The 27,226-nt window shown below is 42.5% G+C and overlaps 1 protein-coding gene and 1 long non-coding RNA gene across 2 annotated transcripts; one reads left to right on the top strand and one right to left on the bottom strand.

The window, feature by feature from the left end:
• The first annotated feature begins 14,267 nt into the window (after positions 1 to 14,267).
• Positions 14,268 to 27,114, top strand: ccdc124 (coiled-coil domain containing 124). Its single transcript, XM_046303506.1, has 5 exons — positions 14,268 to 14,368; positions 24,376 to 24,561; positions 24,752 to 24,956; positions 25,061 to 25,166; positions 25,438 to 27,114. Exons 2-5 carry the CDS (start codon positions 24,403 to 24,405, stop codon positions 25,637 to 25,639), a joined length of 672 nt encoding a protein of 223 aa, XP_046159462.1. The 5' UTR covers positions 14,268 to 14,368; positions 24,376 to 24,402; the 3' UTR covers positions 25,640 to 27,114.
• LOC123998515 lies at positions 18,313 to 20,201 on the bottom strand. The gene is made up of 3 exons (XR_006832282.1): positions 20,142 to 20,201; positions 18,787 to 18,907; positions 18,313 to 18,515 (listed from the first exon to the last, which is right to left on the bottom strand). It is a non-coding gene; the product is annotated as an uncharacterized LOC123998515 (long non-coding RNA).
• Positions 27,115 to 27,226: the final 112 nt, after the last annotated feature.

Raw genomic sequence — 27,226 nt, forward strand, 5'->3', positions numbered from 1 at the left:
AGAAGATCCCACCAAAAACGGACCAAGCAGCGTGGCCAGGAGGAGTGGACATGGGAGGAGATCCTGAATGGAGAAGGACCCTGGACGCGGGCTGGAGAGTATCGCCGTCCAAGGGAGCAGATGGAGGCAGTGAGAGCGGAACGGAATGGCGATGATACGAGGAGTTAGGTCAACAACAGAAGCCCAAGAGGCAGCTCCCCCAAAAATTTGATCCCCAATCTAAAGTTTCTAAAACTGTTAAAGTAATGTCTATGAGTATAACAGAACTGATATGGCAGGCGAAACCCTGAGGACAATCCCCCCCCAAACAAAAATTCAGCCTACCACTATTTAATGGCTGTCACTTTTATTATAATGTGAAGTCCTCCCAGATTGCAGTTGCTAGGGCTTCCACTAGATGTCAAGTCTTTAGAAAGAGTTTTAGGCAGTTTTTTGGAAAAATGAGCCAGAAATGGTAGTTTTTCTAGGTGGCTCACATTTTGGCTGTAGTGTTTCCAAGCGCGTGAATGAGAGTGATGAATGATGTATTACACTTGTGATTTTATGCAAGTTAAATATTTATAATTCTGTAGTTTGAATTTCGCACTCTGCAATTTCACAGGATGTTGGCCAGGTGGGACGCTACTGTCTGAGAGAGGACAGTGGACTCCCGGTGAACAGAAGTTATGATGGCCCCCCAATGGTGGAACAAACTCCCTCACGACGCCAGGACAGCGGAGTCAATCACCACCTTCCGGAGACACCTGAAACCCCACCTCTTTAAGGAATACCTAGGATAGGATAAGTAATCCTTCTCAACCCCCCCCCTTTAAGATTTAGATGCACTATTGTAAAGTGACTGTTCTACTGGATGTCATAAGGTGAATGCACCAATTTGTAAGTCACTCTGGATAAGAGCATCTGCTAAATGACTTAAATGTAAATGTAATGATGTTTTGTCTGTCATTAAAACTTTTCTGTTGCTGATTAAGATTTAGCATAGTGAATACTAAAGAAATGTACATTTTCTCTTCGAGGAGAGGAAGGGGGTGTCCCTACCTCTCTCTTGTAAATGTTTCCAGAGGCTGTTGTCTTTGGAGAGCAGTTAGTGAAATTCTGCAGTTTAATCAAGTATAAAGGTACCCAGATCCGGCTGTAAACTGAGCTTCCAATTAAGTAAGGCCTGGCCATTTGTTTGTTTTTGCCCTACGTTTTACCACACACACCAGCACATGCACACACAGCCCACCGGTTATGAGTATTTGTTGGTGGTGTTAGTACCGTGTCTGATTTAATTATGTGGCTTCTTTTAATTTGTTTTTTTTTGTAGGTTCTTCACAGGCTGGAAAGGATGCAATTTAAAGAGCACACAAATGACATTTTCAGAAGTATTTAATATCCGAATTTTGGGTTACACACATGTAAATTCTGCAGATATGAAATGTACTGAGAAACCCTGGAGTTTTTTTGTTAGTCTTCAGTGAAGCTTTTGACTTTATCCATCATAATCTGCTGCTGGAAAAACTCATGTGTTATGGCTTTACATCCCCTGCAGGGCCGGATTAAGAAATCATGGGCCCCGAGGCTTTGGTTGTTTTATAACCTCCCCCCCATAACGTTTGCCATAATAACGTTTGCCATGTGGAATAAACTACAGTTGAGCAGAGGCGTTTTAGGATTTCCACACATGGGGAACATTCTTTAGCCGGGTCTGGAAAAAATAAGTATTTGATACCACACAAAGTATTTAATACCACACAAATGACTGAAATTAGTGGCTACTCTGACTGACAAACTGAGAACAATCTGGTCTTGAATTCAAACAAACAATTACATTTTTATTTAGCTAGGCAAGTCAGTTAAGAACAAATTCTTATTTACAATGACAGCCTACACCTGCCAAACCCGGATGACACTGGGCCAATTGTGCACCACCCTATGGGACTCCAAATCATAGCCGATTGTGATACAGCCTGGATTCAAACCAGGGTGTCTGTAGTGACACCTCTAGCACTGAGATGCAGTGCATTAGACCGTTGCACCACTCGGTATACCCCAGGCAGAGTGAAGGAAAAGCAGCCAACAAGTGCTCAGCATATGTGGGAACTCCTTCAAGACTGTTGGAAAACCATTCCAGGTAAAGCTGTTTGAGAGAATGCCAAGAGTGTGCAAAGCTATCATCAAGGCAAAGGGTGGCTACTTTGAAGAATCTCAAATATAAAAAGTATTTTGATTTGTTTAACACTTTTTTGGATACGACATGATTCCATATGTGTTATTTCATAGTTTTGATGTCTTCTACAATGTAGAAAATAGTCAAAATAAAGAATGAGTAGGTGTGTCCAAACTTTTGACTGGTACTGCATATGAGTCAAAGATGAGACGTGTAAATTTGGTGTCCGAAGGCCATTCATTTAACATAAAAAGATAAACATTATATTAAATTCACTCAACTCTTACCCAGCTATATTAAATATGAAAAGTAAGGATAAACTTTAGGTCAAGGTCATTCATTTATATAGGTGGCCAAGAAACTGCCTGTTAAATATATTTATGTATGAAATCCGTCCTTCAGTATAACGCTTTTGTCCTTCAGCACAACAAAAGTTTCATGTTATACCACAATTTCACTGGCTAGTCTTCGAGAGGCAGTCACAGATTGTTTTGGGGGCACGGGGAGTTTGGCGAAGTCAGGTAGGAGACCTGAGCCAACTCCCCGTGCTTACCATGGCGAGAGAGTGACCGGGCAGGCACTGTGTTATGCGGTGAAGCGCACGGTGTCCCCAGTGCGCACACATAGCCCGGTGCGCTACATCGCAGCTCCTCGAATTGGCCGGGCTAGAGTGGGCATCGAGCTAAGAGGGATGAAGCTGGCTCAGCGCATCTGGTCTCCAGTGTGTCTCCTCGGCCCGGGTTATACGGCACCAGCCTTACGCACGGTGTCCCAGGCTCGCCAGTACAGCCCAGTGCAGCCTGTTCCAACTCTCTGCACTTGCCGGGCTACAGGGGGTGTCCAGCCAGGATAGGTTGTGCAGGCTTGTTGCTTGAGACCGACAGTGCGCCTCCACGGCCCAGTGCACCCGGTGCCTTGTCCATCGAAGAGGCCGCCTGTAGGTCTCCCCAGCCTGGTGAGTCCTGTGCCTGCTCCCAGAACCAAGTCTCCCTCCAGTCCGGATCCACCAGAGCCGCCCTCCTGTCCGGAGCCGCCAGAGCCAGCAGTCTGTCCGGAGCCGCCAGAGCCGCCCTTCACTCCGGCGCCGCCAGAGTCTCCCGCCTGTTCGGGGTCTGCTGTAAGGGTCCCCAGGGTCGCCCCCCCCCAGAGGCGCCACCTAAGTGGGCCAAGAGTAGAGCCGCCACTGCAGTGAAAGGCCCACCCAGACCCTCCCCTATATGTTCAGGTTTTGCCGCCGCACCTTTTGGTTTGGTCAGGGCGTGAGCATTCTATGTTTTGTTCTGTGTGTTGTATTTCTATGCGTTTGGCCTGGTATGGTTCCCAATCAGAGGCAGCTGTCAATCGTTGTCTCTGATTGAGAAGCATACTTAGGTAGCCTGTTCCCACCTGTGTTTGTGGGTAGTTGCTTTCTGTGCACCAGACAGAACTCTTTCGGTTGTTCGCTTTGTTGTTTTGTCAGTCAGTGTTCTGTTCTATTAAATAATGAAGAACACGTACCACGCTGCACCTTGGTCCTCACCTTCTTCCACCAACGGCCGTTACAGTAAGGCAGGAAGTTTTTGTAAAAAACCTTCAACAAATGTAGTTGGACCCGTGACACATCAAATATGTGGTTCTCAAATTAAAATTGTATTTTTTTCTGGGTAGTTATATTTCTGCCATTCTAAGCATGGATATATAACCTTGTGATTTTTTTAAAAACACAGCTATACTGAATTAAATTTGACTAGGGTACATTCATATGAATCACAATAAAAAAATGAATGATTGGCTTTATTCTTGAATATAACTAATACAAGGCCATAGCTGACACTCCAATGAACATTAAAACAAGCATTTTAGGGAATTGTAACTGCTGTTTTATTTTTTTGCTACTTTGAAAACAGCAACTTCTCACGTGCCTTGAGAGGAGGGACAAAGACTTCAAGCAGGAGTTCTGAGGCCTACGCCAATCTATCCTCACAGCTCCTCAACAGCTCTTCATCAGCTCCTCACCTAGCAGAACTTGTCAGTTAGAGCCCAAGATTGGGTCTGCCAACACCAGGACAACGAAGGCTCAACGCAGCAGGCATGTCAACTCCAGAGCAGGATCCTCAAGCAGTGATGAGGCCAGCCCCAGCACCAGGAGACCAGTCCAGCAGTGCTGACATCCACCCTCCAACATTCCTGAGTAAGGAGCCGAAGATGCCTTCCTACCAGAAGAGGGAGGACATTGAAAACTACCTGCTGAGGTTTTAGCAAATGGCCAAGACGTGGTTTTTATTATATTTTTTTTATTTTACCTTTATTTAACCAGGTAAGTCAGTTAAGAATAAATTCTTATTTTCAATGATGGCCTAGGAACTGTGGGTTACCTGCCTGTCCAGGGGAAGAACGACAGATTTGTACCTTGTCAGCTCGGGGGTTTGAACTCACAACCTTCCGGTTACTAGTCCAACGCTCTAACCACTAGGCTACCCTGCCGCCCCGTGGTGGTGGCCGGAGGTAGAGTGGGCCTACAGGCTTGTCCCATTGCTCAAGGGCAAGGCCTTAGAGGCGTACATAGCAATGGATGAGGCGTTGTCCAACGTCTACAAGGACTTGAAGGAAGCGCTGCTGGTGAAGTTCGACATCTCCCTGTAGACCTACCGTCAACGCTTCAGAGCTGCATCGACGTCATCGGGTGAGTCAATGTGTCCCTTACGTAAATCCAAGCTCTCAGGTTACTGTTATAGCAGTACCGAGAGGAAGCTAGGGTAAACCTTCTGCAGGCCCAGTAGAGAGGGTATGACCAGCATGATCGCCACAGAGTTGGAGCCAGGACAGAAAGTTCTGCTCCTCCTTCCCTCGTCTACTAGCAAGCTCCTGGCTTAGTGGCAAGGGCCATACCCAACTGGGAGGAAGATGGGCCCGGTGACCTACGAGGTGCTGCACTTGGACAATGGTAAGGAGAAGCAAACCTACCACGTGAACCTCCTCAAAGCCTGTGAGGAGAGAGGAACTCTCCAAGGGGAAGTCCTTTCTGGTCCGCAGAGTAGAAGAAGAGGACCAGTCGGAGGGGGTCACGGAGGCATGGAAAGGACGAGCAGAGGTCATACTGGCAGAAGGCAAGAAAGATGAGCTGAAACAGCTGTTTGAAGAGTATCCGGCACTCTTCAGTCAGAGGCCAGGAAGACCCAATGTCCTGGAACACATCATCCGTTTGAAGCCTGACCAGAGCACTGTCTGCCAGCATCCTTACCGTGTGCCTGAGAGGCTGGTGGTAGTCCTCAAGGATGAGGTCCACATCATGATAGAGATGGATGTTGTCGAGCTATCTTCAAGTGAATGGAGCAGCCCCATTGTCATTGTCCTAAAGATGGATGGCTCTTTGTGCGTATGCATGAGCATACACTATGCATGGACTTCCGTAAGGTGAATGCCATCTCCCAGTTTGATGCCTAGAGAATACATCACGGCATTGAATCTCTGCCTCAGGTACTGGTAGGTGCCCCTGGATGAACAGTCCAAGGCCTACACTGCCTTCCGGACACCGATGGGCCTGTTCCAGTTCAAGGTTATGCCATTTGGCCTTCATGGGGCCACTGTGACTTGCCAGAGACTGATGGACAAAGTTCTCCAGGACTGTGACAATTGCTGTGATGCCTACTTGGATGACGTGGTGATCTACAGCCACTCCTGGGAGGAGCACATACAGCGTCTTAGCAGAGTCCTGGGGAAGATCCATGATGCGGGCCTCCGCTTAACCTCCTGAAGTGTGAGTGGGTGAAACAGGAGACAAAATACCTGGGTTACCAGCTGGCTAATGGTGAAGTTCGGCCTCAGGTGGACAAAGTGGAGTCCATGAGGATCAGCCCTCAACCCAGAACCAAGACACAGGTGAAGTCCTTCCTAGGTCTGGCAGGGTGGTACCGGAGATTCATTTCGCAGTTCTTGACCATCGCAGTCCCTCTTACTTCTAAGGTGGCCAGCAACCATCTGAAGAGGACTGAGGAGTGTGAGGAAGCTTTCATAATGCTGAAAAAACACCTGTGCTCAGCCCCTGTTCTCCAGAGCCCTGATTTTCAGAAGAGGTTTCTCGTTCAGGTGGATGCTTCAGCTATGGGAATTGTAGCTGTACTGGCCCAAGGGGAGCCAGGAGAAGATCTTCCCGTGCTGTACCTGAGTCGCAAGGTATTGCCCAGGGAAACCAGGTATTCGACAATCAAGGAGTGCCTGGCTTTAAAGTGGGCACTAAATAGCCTCCAGTATCAAATCAAATGTATTTATATAGCCCTTCGAACATCAGCTGATATCTCAAAGTGCTGTACAGAAACCCAGCCTAAAACCCCAAAAAGCAAGCAATGCAGGTGTAGAAGCACGGTGGCTAGGAAAAACTCCCTAGAAAGGCCAAAACCTAGGAAGAAACCTAGAGAGGAACCAGGCTATGTGGGGTGGCCAGTCCTCTTCTGGCTGTGCCGGGTGGAGATTATAACAGAACATGGCCAAGATGTTCAAATGTTCATAAATGACAAGCATGGTCGAATAATAATAAGGCAGAACAGTTGAAACTGGAGCAGCAGCACAGTCAGGTGGACTGGGGACAGCAAGGAGTCATCATGTCAGGTCGTCCTGGGGCATGGTCCTAGGGCCAAACAGGAAGGATATAACCCCACCCACTTTGCCAAAGCACAGCCCCCACACCACTAGAGGGATATCTTCAACCACCAACTTACTACTACCTTCTTGTGAGGGAATTTGACCTGCACACGGACCACAGAGCTCTGACCTGGATCCAGGCCATGAAGGACCGAAATTCTTGTGTGACCAGGTGGTATCTGGAGCTCCAGCCCTTCAGGTTCTGTGTCCGTCAGAGAAGTCCATCACTGGCTGCGGGCAGCGTTTGCACACACACACACACACACACACACACACACACACACACACACACACACACACACACACACACACACACACACACACACACACACACACACACACACACACACACACACACACACACACACACACACCGCCCCCTCCCTGCTCCGTTATCAGCAACGTTAGCAATGTGGGTTGACACACAAGTTAACTTTGTTATCTTAGTACATACATTACATACTTTATTCTTACCTAGGGTCAGTAACAGTTTGTTATGGTTTAAAGAATATTCAGACAAGAGTTCATGTTTAAGTTAAGCAACGTTTATTGTACTTATCAATACTATGGATGGACGCGCTGTTTGTTTGGTTCTGTTCCTCTCTCTCCGTCTCTGTAGCTTCCGGGTATGCTGGGATAAGGACCAGAGCTACGGCAATCAGGGTGGCTTTGTAGTGCCTGTCCCGACTGGCTCGGTAATGTGAATGGACATATTGGAAGACACCATGTCAATAGTGATGGGATTTTGTAAATGTGTTATATTGTATCATGAGAAATGGATTGCAAAGGTGCAATGTATATCATGCATGATGTTTAGCTGAGTGGAAAATGTAGGCATTGATGATGGTAATTGCTTAACAAATTAGTGTTTGGTATGTTCTAATGGGATGGGCTTCCCCTACAAAAGGATCCTCTTTTTCAGTTCAAAGGGGGGGGTACCATTTTCGATTGAGCTGTTGATGGGGCAGCATTGTTTAGCTGTCCCATAATGTATACTTTTGGTGGAAGTACTGTTGTTTTCACTCCCAGATTCACTACGTAAATAAACACCCTTGATGGCTCCGCCATCTTTTTATTTGATAGAGGTTAGGTTTTTCAGTTAGCCTTCTGGCCTACTCTACGTGACAAGGACCAACCTTGAGTCCTCCTGTGGTTGGCGATTGCAGTAAAAATAAACAATATAATATATACTGTACATATAATATATACAGTATATCTGGGAGTGTGGTGACAGGAAAATAACCTCTCACTCAACATCAACAAAACTAAGGAAATGATCGTGGACTTCAGGAAACAGCAGAGGGAGCACCCCCATATCCACACCGCAGTGGAGAAGGTGGAAAGCTTCAAGTTCCTCGATGTACACATCACTGACAAACTATAATGGTCCACCCACACAGACAGTGTGGTGAAGAAGGTGCAACAGCGCCTCTTCAACCTCAGGAGGCTAAAGAAATTTAGCGTAACACCTAAAACCTGCACAAACTTTTACAGATGCACAATTGAGAGCATCCTGTTGGTACAGCAAATGCACCGCCCACAATCGCAAAGCTCTCCAGAGGATGATGCGGTCTGCCCAACGCATCACCGGGGGTAAACTTGCCACTCTCCTGGACACCTACAGCACCCGATGCCATAGGAAGGCCAAAAAGATCATCAAGGACATCAACCACCCGAGCCACTGCCTGTTCACCCCGCTATCATAAGGAAGGTGAGGCCAGTACAGGTGCATCAAAGCTGGGACTGAGAGACTGAAAAACTGCTTCTATCTCAAGGCCATCATCCAACACTAGCACATCAGAGGCGACTACCTGTAGACATAGATTAGGAATCACTGGCCATTTTTAGAAATGGATCACTAGCCACTTGAATGTTTCCGTATTTAGCATTACTCATCGTATATATATAAACTGCACTCCACACTATTCTACAGTATCTTAGTCACTTTTAAATTATGTTAAAATATTGCAACAATAATTTCATATGTATATACTGTATTGTATTCTATACTACACCACTGACTGTTAAACAGCCATCTCCAGCACATCAGAGGCTGCTACCTATAGACATAGATTAGGAATCACTTGCCACTTTAAGGAAATTAAACACTAGCCAATTTAATGTCTCCGTATCTTGCATTACTCATCTCATCTCGTATAAACTGTGCTCAATATTGTTCTACGCTATCTTAGTCACTTTAATTGTCTGTAAATAGTGCATCATCCATCTCACATGTGTATATACTGAATTCTATACTATGCCACTGTCCAATGCCGCTCTGACGTCTGTGATACATACATACATACATACATACATACATACATACATACATACATACATACATACATACATACATACATACATACATACATACATACATACATACATACATACATACATACATACATACATACATACATACATACATACATACATACATACATACATACATACATACATACATACAGTTGAAGTCAGAAGTTTACATACCTATGTTGGAGTCATTAAAACTTGTTTTTCAACCACTCCACAAATCTCTTGTTAACAAACTAGTTTTGGCAAGTCGGTTAGGACATCTACCTTGTACAAGTATTTTTTTCAAAAATTGTTTACAGACAGATTATTTTCAATGTATGATCACAATTCCATTGTGTCAGAAGTTTACATATACTAAGTTAACTGCCTTTAAACAGCTTGGAAAATTCCAGAAAACGATGTCATGGCTTTAGACGCTTCTGATAGGCTAATTGACATGATTTGAGTCAATTGGAGGTGTACCTGTGGATGCATTTCAAGGCCTACCTTCAAGGCCTAACTCAGTGCCACTTTGCTTGGCATCATGGGAAAATCAGAAGAAATCAGCCAAGACCTCAGAAAAACAATTATAGACCTTCACAAGTCTGGTTCATCTTTGGGAGCAATTTTGAAATGCTTGAAGGTACCACGTTCATCTGTACAAACAATAGTAGGCAAGGATAAACACCATGGGACCATGCAGCCATCATACCACTCAGGAAGGAGACTCATTCTGTCTCCTAGAGATGGACGTACTTTGGTGCGAAAAGTGCAAATCAATCCCAGAACAACAGCAAAGGACCTTGTGAAGATGGTGGAGGAAACAGGTCCAAAAGTATCTATATCCACAGTAAACAAGTCCTATACCAACATAACCTGAAAGGCCGCTCAGCAAGGAAGAAGCCACTGCTCCAAAATCACCATAAAAAAGCCAGACTACGGTTTGCAACTGCACATGGGGACAAAGATCGTACTTTCTGGAGAAATGTCCTCTAGTCTGATGAAACAAAAATAGAACAGTTTGGTCATAATAACCATCGTTATGTTTGGAGGATAAAGGGGGAGGCTTGCAAGCCGAAAGAACACCACCAAACATGGGGGTGGCAGCATCATGTTGTGAGGGTGCTTCGCTGCAGGAGGGACTAGTGCATTTCACAAAATAGATGGCATCATGAGAAAGGAAAAGTATATGGATATATTGAAGCAGCATCTCAAGACATCAGTCAGGAAGTTAAAGCTTGGTCGCAAATGGATCTTCCAAATGACCCCAAGCATACTTCCAAAGTTGTGGCAAAATGGCTTAAGGACAACAAAGTCAAGGTATTGGAGTGGCCATCACAAAGCCAAAACACTCAATTAGTATGTAAACTTCTGACATTCTCCCATCACTGGGAATGTGATGAAAGAAATAAAAGCTGAAATAAATAATTCTCTCTACTATTATTCTGACATTTCACATTCTTAAAATAAAGTGGTGATCCTAACTGACCTAAGACAGGGAATTTTTACTAGGACTAAATCTCATGAATTGTGAAAAACTGAGTTTAAATGTATTTGGCGTATAAGATGTATGTAAACTTCCAACTTCAACTGTGTGTGTGTATGTATGTATATACAGTATATATACACACACACACAATCTTAATTCCTTACTTAGATTTACGTGTATTTTGGGTATATGTTGTGAAACTTAAATATTACTGCACTGTCGGAGCTAGAAATACAAGCATTTCGCTACACCCGCAATAACATCTGCTAAACATGTATGTCACCAATATATTTGATTTGTATATATTTCATTTATTATATTTTTTTGTTTTTTGTAAAACAGCTATCTTATAAATGTATTAATTTTTAAATTCCTCTTGGGCCACCACAGGCCTGGGCCCAGGGCTTCAGCACCGGTAAGACCCTGCATTAATCCAGACCTCATTCCGTTATCCTTTGCATTTTGTTCTACAACAACCGAGAAACGCAGGGCAAGATCAACTAAGGAATTATTGTGTAATGTTGTGTAATGTGAGCACCCACATCCTGGGGTTGAGGATGGACAGAATAAAAGATTTGGGAGAAAGAAGTATGGAAATGTGAGCACATCCAAGTTGCCAAGATTTTAGAAGTTGTATAGTGTATGACCAGCAAAAAGGACTTTGCAGACTGCACGTCACGGATTGTCTTTTACGATTATCACGTTACACTGTGTGATGTTACCAAATTAAAATCTTGATGTCGACCTGAACAAATTGTACAGTTTGCTTAAATTCTGTCGTCACATTCTGCGATTTGCTTGAGAGGCTATGGTCAAGTGCCACAAGCTGGCCCTTAAATGTACACATAGAGCTAACATCAATGACATGCATATCAATCTCTCCTGGCTCAACATAGAGAGATTGACTGCATCACTACTTGTCTGTGAGAGGTATTGGCATGTTGAAAGCACCTAGCTGTCTGTTCAAATGACGAGCATACAGCTCAGACACCCATGCATACTCTACAAGACATGCCACCAGGGGTTTCGTCACAGTCCCCAAGTACAAAACTGATTTGGAAAAGGCACAGTACTACAGAGCCATGACTACATGGAACTCTATTCAACATCAAGTAACTCATACAAGCAGTAAAATCAGATTTAGAAAACATAAGTACACCTTATGGAACAATGCAGACTGAGGAGACACACACACAGGCACACAAACGCTAGCACACACACTACACACATGTATTTATTGTGGTATTAGACATGTTGTATTGTAGATATGTAATGGTGTAATATCTACTGTTATTTGATTTTTGGTTTAATTTGTTTGGATCCCGGGAAGAGTAGCTGCCGCCTTTGCATCAGCTAATGGGAATACTTAATAAATACAATACAAATGAAAGAGTAACTTATTTCACAAGATGTTCTTCTCAAGCGACAATTTCCACAACTTCTAATAGAATAAGCCATTGACAAAGAATGGTTTCAAAATATTTTAGATCATGGAATTGATGTAATGAATACTATGTGCAAGTATTTGTAATATATTGGACAGTGAAGTAAAAATGAGAATTTTTGCTCTATTCCAACAATTTGGATATGAAATAATTTATCCTAATGGGCTAATTGAGGGAAACTTACACCTTGTTTTTTTGCCTATGGTTACACAATTTTACTAATTGAAAAACCATAAGAGGTAGGACAGCTTTATATCCTGATAAATCCAACTGAACATGCTACCTATTTATCTACCAATAGATCAGATGTTTCAATATCAACCATTTGCATTAAAAGTAGGTCATTTTTATAGGATGAGTGGGCTACTGATGAAATGTTGCAACACCTATATCAAAATGATGTAATTTATTTACCAGGATGTGTCTAATTGTGCATGCATTAGCTGTGTAATGTTGCCATGGCCATAGGCTATATATTGATGGGGAAAAACACATGTATGCTTAAATTCTGAACAGAATGTGTAGTTTATTTCAATCACCGAGATCAAAACATTGCCTAGCAAATATAATGCTGACGAATGTTGTTGAGGATTCAACATAGGTTACACGTCTTTGTTTCCTTGCAGTCACCACCCTCTTTGGCCCGCTTTTAGCTAAATTGACGACAAATACATTTGGGACAAACCGAGACCAAGACGCTCAATCTTAAACGACACGAGGCTTGTATTATGAATGAAATAAACCCCAAGTTTTGTGAAATGAATGTTGCTGCCTGTCCACATTGATAGCATCAGCTACTGGAGGTCCGCGTTCCTTTCTCGTGCCAGATATCTCCCAACTCCATCACCATTCTTCCGCGGCCCGGTTAGAATCCTCGTCTGCGACAGCGCAGTCCAGGCGTTGAATACCGGGAAGAGCCAGGTCTCTTTGATTCAATTTATCAAGAAATGATGAGAGGAGACGTTTATTTAAGTGGTCTGTAAGGGTCCTTTCTTCTTCAACATTTGAATCGGATTCTTCTACTGCCTCAGGCCTTGGGGTTTGTGGTGGTAAGGCCCCCGACTCATTGGACAACAAGCCGTTCGAATATTCCTCCTCCCCGGACTCTTGGCCTCGCTTACTACCGGTATCTGTGGCTGATTCCGACTCCATTCGTAGAGAATTCAAGCTCGTTTGCAACGCAGAATTTTCCAGCTCTTTTAATCTTTTGCTGTGTGTAGTGCCTGCGTTGGAGCATGCATGACTAGCTTCATTTCCAGACAACTCAACTTCGTTGTCGAGAGCTTCTTCAGCTGGCTCCATAATGCTTCATGTGACGTCATGAAAATAGATACGTCTGCTCCTCCAATTTGGCCTGTTTAAATGTTCTATTTCTTTGTGTAGTGAGAAGGCTTGTTTGTTCGTGTTGAAAATAATTGGGTTTATTTTTTAGATTTATTCTAATAATATCAACAAGCTGATAGGAAACTGGTGGAAAAAGCAAGTCCTTTTACTTTTTAAAATTCAAAACCTTTGCTTGGAAACCATAACAATAATAAAAATATAACTAGAATGTATTAGACACAAAGTGTAAATCCAATAAACAATAAAAAACGTTTTATTAACAAATATCAACAAACAAAACAGGATTAGTCACATACAAGCATACATACAAACTATTTACATTGTCAGGAATCCTAAACAAACAAATCATATTCATTAATAATACAAGTTTTAATTGCCTTTTTGTTTTCCATTTTAGTTAATGTAGTTCCATATTTTTTAAATTCATTTATAAAATGAAAAAAGTTAGGTTTTGAATTTTCATATTTTCATTTGTGAATATGAAATTTACATAGTATTATTAGCAATCCAATTAAATATACTACATATTTATGTCATAATTTCTGAAATAAATCATTATATCAAAACTATTAAATAGTACAACCGATCCTATTTTTTTGTAACACAATTCTGTATGTCAATCCAAAAATGTCTACTATAAATACAGGCAAAAAACAAATGCAAAATGGTCTCCTTCTCCATTCCACAGAAATCACATTTATAGTCAATATTCAGCTTGAATCTTTCCAAAACACGTTTCAAAGGATAAATTCGAAGTAACATTTTAAATGAAACTTCCTTTACCTTGTTACTGATACAATATTTGTTAACATTGTATATCACAATAGATATTTGACCAAAATAATATTGCTGAGGGAATTGTAGTATCACAAACAATATTCCTCATTTGTTTATTACTACATTTATCTCTTTAATCAAGCCATTTCGTTCTGCACGTCATCACGGTGCGTCGTCACGAAAGGGTTATTTCATAGCTCAATGGTCTGACACTCAGATGCCTTTTTCGAAACAACATCTGTCGCTCAGGTACAGCCCTTCTCCTTTCACACTTTTAATTTTACATTTGTTAAGAGATTCAATTGTCACGGAGACACTGAAATCTTGGTCTTTGCTAGATAACTTGCTCATAACAGGCTGTTTAGCCAGCTAACAGTAACGTGCTCATTTATACATTCATCGCAATGGAAGCTGGAAACTAGTTAGGTTGCAGGACGTTTTATGAGTGGTTACTGGTAATATGTTGGGTAAATGCATAACTCGTATGACTAAAGTATCTTACTAGGTAGTTAACGTTTGTCGAATGTTTGCTACTATGTAAGCTTGCTACTAACGTTACCTTGCAGGATTGCTAGAGTTAGGCTACATGGTTGATATGTATACCTTCTAATGTAATGTTACTTATATCAGCTAGCCAGTGTGTAACATGCGTTTGCCCGGTTTCCCAAAAGCATCTGAAGGCAAAGTTCATCCTTCAAAGGTGCATCATTAAATGTCCGAGCTGTTTCCCAAAACCATTGTTAACGTTGCCTGCCGTATAGCTCTAGGCTGGACGAGTTAAAATTCACCCAAGAACGTTGGTTAAACTGGAACACTAGCGCGAGCCCATAGCAAATGAATGGAATCGAACGTTGGCAGAGTCTATTTTGACTGGAGCGATGTTTAGAATTAAATTTATCCTAAATGGCACAATGTATTCCTTTTTATTTTACCACTACAATCTGTTCGTCGGACGAAACTGAAACCCCCCAACTTGTGTAGAAAGTATCCGCACCTCGATGGTGTCAACAGTGCTTATGTCAGCGTAATGAGATAGTAAGGAAAAAATAAAAACGTATATTTCTGGTTTAACGGTCGATGACAAACGACCTCGCTGCCCAATACTTAAATAATTACAAAGAGGAGATTCTCCCGATTTAAAATGGTAACCGGCTTGAAAAAAATCTAAATATACACGGAGATATTTGGCGAAATGGTCTCTCCATAGGAAAACAATGGGGGGAGCTCTGCTTTCCATGGTAAACATTATTTTGTGGGCTAGCATTTGATGACAACCGAGCTAGCTGCCCAGGCTTACGTAATTAAAAAGAGGCGATTCGCATGATTAAAATGGCGTCCGACTTGAAAAAAACAAAAATACACATATTGCGAGATATTTGGCGAAATGGTCAGACATGCCTATATATTCCCCATAGGAAACGATGGGAGGACCTCAGCGTTCCGATATAATGTTTGTTTAAATTTTAACTACAAAACAACGTGAGCAGGTATCATTGCCAACAATAGCGAAGCAGGCCTTGTGACGTTGAACAATAAACTGGGAATAGAACGTTCGGAAGGCGAGTTGGTGCCACGGTGCTCAATAGAACAAATAGGAGCTGGCAGGGTGAACAATTTTGGACCCACAGACTCCAAATAAGTGTCATGATGTTGGAAAATTGCGCACAACATTGCACAGTTCTTATTTTCATGATTTGGACATTTGGATCGCTTTCCAAAGCTAATACACTTGGAAATATGAGCAGCATTTTGTATTCGGAGTAGAATTGGTTAGGGAGCATAAGCAAAGTACCAACTTTTTTTTTACATTCGAACTTCAATAGCTCCTTGATCATGTGACCTACTTGACTCAAACAAGGTTCAGAATGTCCACTGACTACCCTTCTATATTGCACACCTGTTGGTTTGTCCATTGTCATCTCACACGTTTTTACATGAATTTTTCCAAATGTAAAATTTCAATAAATCATTGGTTATGTGACCTACTGACTTCAAGCAAGGTTCAGAATGTCCACTCAGTGGCCCTACACATTGCGCACCTTTAGTTTGTCAATTTTAATCTCACGTTTTACATTAATTTTTCCAAATTTTAAATTTCAATAGCTCCTTGGTCATTTGACCTGCTGACTTCAAACAAGGTGCAGAATGTACATTGACTACCCTTCTACACTGCTAAAAAAAATAAAGGGAACACTAAAATAAAACATCCTAGATCTGAATGAATGAAATATTCTTATTAAATAATTTTTCTTTACAAATTTGAATGTGCTGACAACAAAATCACACACAAATTATCAATGGAAATCAAATGTATCAATCCATGGTCTGAATTTGGAGTCACACTCAAAATTAAAGTGGGAAAACCACACTACAGGTTGATCCAACTTTGATGAAATGTCCTTAAAACAAGTGAAAATGAGGCTCAGTAGTGTGTGTGGCCTGAGGGATCTCCTCCCAGACCTGGACTAAAGCATCTGCCAACTCCTGGACAGTCTGTGGTGCAATGTGGCGTTGGTGGATGGATCGAGACATGATGTCCCAGATGTGCTTAATTTGATTCAGGTCTGGGGAACGGGCGGGCCAGTCCATAGCATCAATGCCTTCCTCTTGCAGGAACTGCTGACACACTCCAGCCACATGAGGCCTAGCATTGTCTTGCATTAGGAGGAACCCAGGGCCAACCGCACCAGCATATGGTCTCACAAGGGGTCTGAGGATCTCATCTCGGTACCTAATGGCAAGTCAGGCTACCTCTGGCGAGCACATGGAGGGCTGTACGCCCCCCCAAAGAAATGCCACCCCACACCATGATTGACCCACTGCCAAATAGGACATGCTGGAGGATGTTGCAGGCAGCAGAACGTTCTCCACGGCGTCTCCAGACTGTCACGTCTGTCACGTGCTCAGTGTGAACCTGCTTTCATCTGTGAAGAGCACAGGGCGCCAGTGGAGAATTTGCCAATCTTGGTGTTTTCTGGCAAATGCCAAACGTCCTGCATGGTGTTGGGCTGTAAGCACAACCCCCACCTGTGGACATCGGGCCCTCATACCACCCTCGTGGAGTCTGTTTCTGACCGTTTGAGCAGACACATGCACATTTGTGGCCTGCTGGAGGTCGTTTTGCGGGGCTCTGGCAGTGCTCCTCCTGCTCCTCCTTGCACAAAGGCGGAGGTAGCGGTCCTGCTGCTGGGTTGTTGCCCTCCTACGGCCTCCATGTCTCCTGATGTACTGGCCTGTCTCCTGGTAGTGCCTCCATGCTCTGTACACTACGCTGACAGACACAGCAAACCTTCTTGCCACAGCTCGCATTGATGTTCCATCCTGGATGAGCTGCACTACCTGAGCCCTTGTGTGGGTTGTAGACTGTGTCTCATGCTACCACTAGAGTGAAAGCACCGCCAGCATTCAAAAGTGACCAAAACATCAGCCAAAAAGCATAGGAACTGAGAAGTGGTCTGTGGTCACCACCTGCAGAACCACTCCTTTATTGGGGGTGTCTTGCTAATTGCCTATAATTTCCACCTGTTGTCTATTCCATTTGCACAACAGCATGTGAAATGTATTGTCAATCAGTGTTGCTTCCTAAGTGGACAGTTTGATTTCACAGAAGTGCGATTGACTTGGAGTTACATTGTGTTTAAGTGTTCCCTTTATTTTTTTGAGCAGTGTATATTGCACACTCTTGTTTGTGCAGTGTAAAATCATGCGGTGTAACGTACATTTTTCAGAATTTTTAATTGCAATAGCTCCTTCGTCATGTCAATTACACACCTAAGAAGCGTGCAGTGGATATACACCCATATTGCATAACCTCTAGTCATGTATCTTCTATATTGTTGTACATTAATATTAGTTTGATAATTGGGGGGTTCAGTCCAGTGTTTACCCTTTCCTTTAATATTTATCTAATAATAATTGGTAGTTCTAAGTAGTTATTTTCCCTGTTTAAAAATAAATAAATCCACAATATTTAACACACTAGGAATGAGACAGACTCTCTTTATATTGTTAATATCAACCATAAAGAAAAAGGCCAGAGTATGAGTGTCATGTTATTAATTGTCCAAAGCAGAGATGGAGAGTGAGCTAGTGAGGTAGGCTGCAGTGGGTTTGCTGGTCAATACATATACTGAACATGTAACCACAGTAATGGTGGCCAGTTAATCAATGAATAAAAATGTAATATTGACAAATTAAACAAAGTGTAGACCTTTAATCTTTTCCAACATGTCAACAGACACTTCAAATAAGTACATGTTTGTGTAAACTTTCTCTTTATCCCTGGTTGATGTACATTTCAGAGCCTCTTCAGTGTGGATGGGGTACAGCATACATTTTCAACAACACTGTACTTCTAGTTTGTGTTCTTTATTCTGTTGAACTCTTGTCTTCATTCCTAGGCACAGCACATGGAACCACCGTTGACATGCAAAACATTCAATCAAAATAAAACCAAGCATAACGCATTATAAATAATATCAAATATCAATGCAGTATGACAAATTAGCCATCCATTGGGTTATATCTTAAATTGTCTTGCATGAAGCAGTTGTTGGCTTTGTTGAACTCTGAAATCATGGGCATGAACTGAACATATATGGCTGTCCCACACAACTACGTAAAAATAAAGAATTGACATTTACTTTGAATTAAATGTCATTACAAACCAGATATTTTTAGTATATCCTCAGCCATTTCTTTTTGCAGTTGCTCCATGTGTTTTTGTGAAGGTTCCATATCAATTTGGGAAGGGATGTTGGGGAAGTTCTGTGCAACTTCCTTGGTCATCTACAACAAAAAATAAAATAGTTTTTGACCTAATTGTCACATAACAGCTAACCATTCATTATTGAAAATATAACTATTAAACCTGCATTACAAAGACCCAGCATCTGAAGGTGTCCTGCTGTATGTTGTGAGTTATTTCCCCTCCTTTCCACTCTGTCCACCCACTTGTCTTTTCCATGACAGAATCTTCTCATTTTGAAGTATTCTCTTTTTTAAATGTAAACCTAATGGAATTCTGATTAGTTATAGGCAAATGAATACACATGCCACAATTGTACGCTGTTTTCCTGATCACTATAATCTAGTAGAGGTAATTTCCATTATGCCCCATTCTACACTCAGCCTAAATTATAGGCACTGAACCATTTAAAGGACAATAATAAAAGTAGCATATAGGATCCAACCCTATCAGAGTGAATAAATGTAGAGCGTTTGTAGACTTTAAGAAAATAATTACATTACAAGTGACAGTTTCATCAGTACGTGCTTAGTACGTGCTTAAATAAAGTCATATCACAAAGGTCACAGATGACAGCGCCAACCAAATCTGACGATAATTAATTGTAAGCACAAAAAGGTTTTAAACTGTTTGTCAAAATAATATCTGAAAATGTCAGTTGTTGAACATAATACTTCTATTTGCAATAGCAATGTATGATATATGCAGTTGAGGAATATTCCATGTACCAACACTACATGTAGGATGGACATAAGACATTCCCACATACAGTATACACATACATGGAGGCATTTTTCAGCTGTGATTTTACCACTCAGAATCCAGAATGGATATGACGATGTGGCAGCACAGGATGTAATACACCCTTACAACAATCTACTTTTTGATCTTCTTGACTTATCTGGTAAACTGCTACTATGTGTCAAGAAAAGAGACCCAGTTAGGGGTTAGTGTACTAAAAAGGGCTGGTTTAGATTAAAAACTATTGCCCTCTGTCCCCGTTCATAGGGGCAGGAGAGACTAGTCTGTGGTTGAATTGAGTTGGCACTTTATTGGCCCACAGACCCATAAGGTTGAGGTTACTCATTTTTTTTTTGTTGCATTGATGTATTGTTCCGACCTAGAATATGTGGACATCTATAAGTACCTAGGTGTCTGGCTAGACTGTAAACTCTCCTTCCAGACTCATATCAAACATCTCCAATCCAAAATCAAATCTAGAATAGGCTTTCTATTTCGCAACAAAGCCTCCTTCACTCATGCCGCCGAACTTACCCTAGTAAAACTGACTATCCTACCGATCCTCGACTTCGGCGATGTCATCTACAAAATAGCTTCCAATACTCTACTCAGCAAACTGGATGCAGTTTATCACAGTGCCATCCCTTTTGTTACTAAAGCACCTTGTACCACCCACCACTGCGACCTGTATGCTCTAGTCGGCTGGCCCTCGCTAGATATTCGTCGCCAGACGCACTGGCTTCAGGTCTTCAAGTCCATGCTAAGTGAAGCTCCGCCTTATCTCAGTTCACTGGTCACGATGGCAACACCCACCCGTAGCACGCGCTCCAGCAGGTGTATCTCACTGATCATCCCTAAAGCCAACACCTAATTTGGCCGCCTTTCCTTCCAGTTCTCTGCTGCCTGTGACTGGAACGAACTGCTAAAGTCTCTGAAGTTGGAGACTTATCTCCCTCACCAACTTTAAACATCTGCTATCTGACCAGCTAACCGATCGCTGCAGCTGTACATAGTCCATCGGTAAATAGCCCACCCAAATAGCCCACCTACCTCATCCCCATACTGTTTTTATTTATTTACTTTTCTGCTCTTTTGCACACCAGTATCTCTACCTGCACATGACCATCTGATCATTTATCACTCCAGTGTTAATCTGCTAAATTGTTATTATTCGCCTACCTCATGCCCTTTGCACACAATGTATATAGACTCTTTCTTTTTATACTGTGTTATTGACTTATTTATTGTTTACTCCATGTGTAACTGTGTTGTCTGTTCACACTGCTATGCCTTATCTTGGCCAGGTCGCAGTTGTAAATGAGAACTTGTTCTCAACTAGCCCACCTGGTTAAATAAAGGTGAAAAAAATATATATATATATATTTTATAACTGTCCAAGAAATGGATCCAAAGTGTTAGGACATTTGTTCCTATAAATACAAAGGAGGATGTCTCTCCTCATACCTCTGGCACTTTGGTCAGACTGCCAGACTGTGTAAAAACTTTATGATGGGGCCGGCAACGGAGTTCCCATTGGCTAAGCACCACAGAGCCAATCAGGAGAGAATACACAGGTCAAGGGTGCCAATTGAAAGTCAAGGGGTGTGTCTGTGCCTTTTGGATTACTCTCGCTTTACATGGAACTTCTGTGGTTCATGTCAAGAGCTACCCTTTCAGTCTGCTCTGCGCATGTTCGAAAGTGACAGAGACAGCAGCCAAGATACTTTTTTGACATACTGTGAAAAACTATTACACTTATGAATGTATGTAAAATGCTAATATATATTAGATCCAGTACAATGGAATAACTAAGACCTGAATTTGAATGCAGCGTGTTCTGATTCCTCCTCTTTCTGTCCAACAGAGTCACCCAAAAATACTTGGCCTGATGGGGGAGCAATGCGACCATGTTATTTCGGGGAATCATATTTGATTCTGAGTTCTGAGAACTCTGAGAACTATTTCTATGATGCATATTTCGGTTTTCCGAACTCACTTTTTAATTTGAATTGTCACACGCTTCATAAACAACAGGTGTAGACTAACAGTGAAAAGCTTACTTACAGGCCCTTCCCAACAATGCACTATACTCCCTCCCAAACAATTGTAACACAAGGAATAAATACTCAATGATAGCTTGGCTATATACATGGGGTACTAGTGCTGAGTCGACTTGCAGGGGAACAAGGAAATTGAGGAAGATATGTACATATAGGTAGGGATAAAGTGACTAGGCAACAGGATAGATAAGACGGTAGCAGCAGTGTGTGGCGATTGTGTGTATGTGTTTGGGTAGCGTCCAGTGTGTGTGCATAGTTAAAAAGAGTTGGTGCAAAAAGAGCCGATGCAGATAACCCAATAGCTACTCGGACTAACTATTTAGCAGTCTTATAGCTTGGGTGTAGAACCTGTTCAGGAGCCTTTTGGTCCCAGACTTAGCGCTCCGGTACGGTTTGCCGTGCGGCAGCAGAGAGAAGTCTATGACTTTGGTGGCTGGAGTCTTTCACAATTTTTAGGGCCTTCCTCTGACACCGCCTGGTATAAAGGTCCTGGGTGGCAGGGAGTTCGACCCCAGTGATGTATTGGGCTGTATGCACTACCCTCTGTAGCGCCTTCCAGTCGGATGCCGAGCAGTTGCCATACCAAGCGGTACCTCAGCCAGTCAAGATGCTCTCAATGGTGCAGCTGTATAACTTTTTGAGGATATAAGGGACCATGCCAAATCTTATCAGCCTCCTGAGGGGGAAGAGGCATTGCCATGACCTCTTCACGACTTTTTTGGTGTGTTTGGACTGTGATAAGTCCTTAGCGATGTGGACACTGAGGAACTTGAAGCTCTCGATCCGCTCCATTACAGCCCCGTCGATGTGAATGAGGGCATATTCGTCTCTCCATTTCTTGTAGTCCACGATTAAATGCCAACCCTCACTACCTGGCCCATCAGGAAGTCCAGGTATCAGTTGAGAGAGATGTTCATTCATTCCCAGGGAGCTTAGATTGGAGGCATTATGGTGTTGAACGTTGAGATGTAGTCTATGAACAGCATTCTCACATAGGTGTTCCTTTTGTCCAGATGGGAAAGGGCAGTTTGGAGTGCAATAGAGAGAATGTCATCTGTTAGGGTGGTATGGAATTGGAGTGAGTCCAGGGTGTCTGGGATGATGGTGTTGATGTGAGCCATGACCAGTCTTTAAAGCATTTCATGGCTACAGATGGGAGTGTTACGGCGTGGTAGTTGTTTAGAATAGTTACTTTGTTGTTCTTTGGCACAGGGAATATGGTGGTCTGCTTGAAACATGTAGGTATTACAGACTGTGTCATGGAGAGGCTGAAAATGTCAGTGAAGACACCGAGTACTCGTCCTGGTAATCTGTCTGGTCCTTGTGAATGGGAACCTGTTTAAAGGTGTTACTCACATCGGCTATGGAGAGCGTGATCACAGTCATCAAACTGCTGGTGCTCTCACGAATGGTTCAGTGTATTGAAATGTATTCTAACTCAGGCAAGCAGAACCTTGAGACTTAATATTTGGGATCGCATACCAGTCTTTGTTGACAAAGAGAGAGACCCCATGAGCAGAGTGAGGCTTGCGCTGCTGTCACATGCGCAGATCAAATACACCGCTGCAGTTGACGTAGCCTACGTCGACTTACGTAGCATCGCAAGTAGTACTGACTCAGATCTTTTAAACTTGTTCAGTCAAAATAACTGATCTTTCTACTAATTTTGTTCATTTAAGTACTGCCCAGAACACGCAGGACTGGTGAACGATGAACTGGACATTCAAGTCATGATTCTACAAGCCTCTCTTTCACCATAAGGGTCATATTGGAGCTGTCATTTGTGACTGAGACTTGCAAACGTGTGCTTTAAGACAATGTACATTTGTTGATTGCTAGGCATACAAATAAGATTATTTCTTGATACATTTGAAACTGTCTAGTTGTGGCCGTAACCGGACTAGATTGTGATTGACTCTCTGCGAAATGCATTGCTCGACTGCCGTGAGGGTAATGAGCACCATGTCGTTTGCGAACTGCACCCCCCCCCCCACCAAAAAATAACTTTGTTCTCAAGTTCGAGTTTGTTGAGCAGAGGCCGGGTATGTTTTGGTTCTACAGAGCTGTGTCCATAACATTCAGTAATCCATTAATTGCGTTAATTCTTGCACCATGCGATCAATTGAGTTCTCAACATGTATTATTCTTTATACTCATGATCTATTTCCCTGCACTCATATGACAGAGTTGGTAGTTTGAGCACATCTCTGGAGATGCTGAGCTGGAGGAGCGTGTGTTAGCCCTGCTGTAGGACCCATTGCAGCTAGCACTAGCAGGTCAAACAAACGATTAAAATGAACGAGTCATTTCAGAAAATCTAATGATCCTAGTCAGTATAAAGAGTAGTTTTTTAAAAAATGTTCGAACTGATCATCACTACTTGCAAGCCAATCGCAGAATGTGATGACAGAACTGAAGCAAATTGTACAATCTGGCCAGGTTGATATCAAGATTTTGATTAGGTAACATTACACAGTGTGACCTGATAATTGTAAAAGACTGACATAGCCTTTAAGGCCTTTGCAGACTAAGTTCATCGTTAGAATTGTATGGTTATATGGTTCTAATGATTAACTTAGCCTTAAGATGCTTTTGGTTGGTTTACTCTTGTCTTTGGCCCATGGCTCAATTAGATGGTGACTCCGTAAGTAAGCTAAACCTGGTTTGGTTTATGATAGAATGTCTAAATCATACTTTGTTTGTGTCAGCTGAAGAGTAGGCCTCTAGTGTTAGGAATGCCGAAGAAGTTCCAGGGCGAGAACTCCAAGGCGATGACTGCCAAGGCCCGCAAGGCAGAGGCCAAAGCTGTGGAAGACTCCCGCAAGAAGAAGGAGCTGGAGGATGCTTTATGGCAGGAGAACGATAAACATGTCCTGAAGAAAGAACAGAGGAAGGTGATTTTTCATGCTCCGTTTCTTATTCCCACACTGGGTCAAATAGTCGGCAGCACTATTCAATTGGGCTATATCACAATCCAATATCTGCCGATGTATGTACAGACCAGACGAATATGCTAAGTAATTCCCTTATATGTTGACGTGGGTCTGATCATTTTGGCTTTAAATGTCTCCTCTGAACCTGCAGGATGACAAGGAGAAGAAGCGCCTTGAGGCCCTGGAGAGAAAGAAAGAGAACCAGCGGCTCTTGGATGAGGAGGCTGCAAAGATTAAGGGCAAGGCCAAGGAGGCGGCTGCTGCCGTGGCGGCGTGCAAAGTGACCCGGGCCCAGATTGAGGAGACGCTGCGTATTGAGCAGGCGTTACAACCGCAGGAGCAACCCAAAGAGAAAGGCAACGACCTCCCCGTTATTCCTTTAAGCATTACCCAGGCTCCCTTTCCTCTCAGGGTTCTGTTGTATTTTTATGTTCCTCCTCTCCTATGTTCGTGTCCACAGAGAAGAGTCAACTGGAGTCACCCCTGGAGGAGAATGTGAATCGCCTCATCCCTGAGGAAGGTGTAGTGGACGCTAGATCCATAGAGGATGCCATTGCTGTGCTCAGGTACAGAATACTGAAGAGGCATAACCTCTCAATGTTACCCCCTACAAAAGCAATATTGAAATTACTGTATAGAACTAGGGGAGCCTTTCCATCAGTTTACCATACGTTATCAACATAAAGTGGGTTTGGTGTGACCTACAACGTAGACATATAACAAGTTACTTTTCATACTCCAGGCTATATAACACAGACAAGACGGGTATCATAACAAGTATGGGGTTCCATAGAGAACCAAGTTTCAGCCCTCTCCTCGTTTTTGTTTCTTTCCCAGCACGGCTGAAGAGCTCGACCGCCACCCCGAGCGCAGGGTGAAGGCAGCGTTCGCCGCGTACGAGGAACTGAACATGCCCCTCCTTAAAAAAGAGAACCCCAACATGCGGCTGTCGCAGCTCAAGCAGCAACTGAAAAAGGAGTGGATGAAGTCGCCAGAGAACCCCCTGAACCAGCGCTTTGCCAACTACAATGCCAAGTGAACCAACTCCAGCAGCAGCTAACACAAAACTGTTACCTATGCATATTGGACCTTACAATGGAAGATGCCTCCAACCTAGAATTATTCCCCCATTATGAATACGTTGCTGGAAAAGCTGCACTCATTCCCTAGGAAGGACCTCTGATGCAAGGAATCACCTTGGGACTTCAGCTTGTTTCATTTAGAGGAGAAGGAAATTCCCCTCATGTTCCTGATGATTTTTCTGTTACTGTGAATTCCCACTTGTAAATCATCTCAGTGGTTTATGGATTTTATTCCCATTATCAGTTTTTGGCACTTAAATTGAAAACGGGGGGGGGGTGTGACAGAAGATTGAAATTAAAAGTAATTTATTACAGTTCACAATAGTAGCATCTAATGGTTTCTGAGAGTGAGACTACAGGTATGTCGCTCTCTGTATAAGAGCGTCTGCTAAATAACTAAAATGTGGTCTGCACTCTTGCTATAGTAACCACCTCCTTTTAAAGGCCCAATTGAGTTTTATACAAATATGACATTTCTGGGTTACAATTAAGTACCATACTATACTAGTTTCCATTAAAATTGTAAATTGTGTTTTGCAAAATTGTCTCAGACTTCTCCTAGGACTGTCTGGGAGTGGTCTGAGTGGGGAGGGAAAACTCAAAACTAGCTGTTTGGAACTCTTTGTTATTGGTCTAATTTACGGCCTGGTGATGACCCAGGCAAGCTGAAAATCCCTCCCATGCAAACCTGCTGCTTTTAGATGGCCTTGTGTATATTGTATTTTCAACCAGCAATTATCAGGAAATTACTTATGAAATGTTTTATACTTTTACAGTGTTAGCTTCATCAGCATACAAAATGAGTTGTCTGCACTGGGCCTTTATTGATAATGACCCACAAAAGAAAATATCATGACCAGAGCCAGCGGTGGACTTATAAGAGCACTGCCTTGTCATAAACTGATATTTTCAGCACCATTGGAAATGACTACCCCTTTACCTATGATAAAGTGTCTTGTTGCACCTGTTCCCCATCCCAACAGGGCCTTATTAGGTGTACCTTGGGTTGCAAAGAGTCGGAAACTTTCTGGTAAATTTCCATGGGAAGTTACAGTAAGCCTGGGAATTTAGGGAATTTAGCTTAAATTCATCAAAAAAATTAGCTTATTACAGTGAACCTTTTTTTTGTGGGATACATAAGGCAATTCTAGGTCTTGTGGCATATTTTGGTTGAACTATCCCCAATTCGATGGAATTGCAACCCTCTGCATGCACAGTGAATTCTTCCATCAAATGTGCAGTGCACTCTTCCATCACATGTACAGCTTATTCTCAAGCTCTTGCACACTGAGATGCTATTAAGCCCACATTACTACACTGTCTGAGCCAAGGACTACATGCTTTCTGTTAAGTTTTGATTACAATACTGGGTGGGGTGAATATTATTTTGACTTTTTTTTTAGCTAAAAAAAAAAGTAAATAGCAGCCCACTGCGAAGTGTGTTTAAATCATTTCTAACGTAACAATTTCTGATAGTTTTTGCTACCATGTGGGTTTAAGCTTGTGTGTGTTAACTGAGTGTTAATTCACCTGTTTCCATACAT

Source organism: Oncorhynchus gorbuscha, linkage group LG02 (assembly GCF_021184085.1).
Source record: "Oncorhynchus gorbuscha isolate QuinsamMale2020 ecotype Even-year linkage group LG02, OgorEven_v1.0, whole genome shotgun sequence".
In the NCBI taxonomy this organism is placed as follows: Eukaryota; Metazoa; Chordata; class Actinopteri; order Salmoniformes; family Salmonidae; genus Oncorhynchus; species Oncorhynchus gorbuscha.

Coding starts and splice junctions, on each gene's coding strand:
- ccdc124 (XM_046303506.1), top strand. CDS start 24,403: ATGCCGAAGAAGTTCCAGGGCGAGAACTCCAAGGCGATGACTGCCAAG. Junction 24,957..25,060: donor GGAGCAACCCAAAGAGAAAG/GCAACGACCTCC, acceptor TCGTGTCCACAG/AGAAGAGTCAACTGGAGTCA. Junction 25,167..25,437: donor GATGCCATTGCTGTGCTCAG/GTACAGAATACT, acceptor TTTCTTTCCCAG/CACGGCTGAAGAGCTCGACC.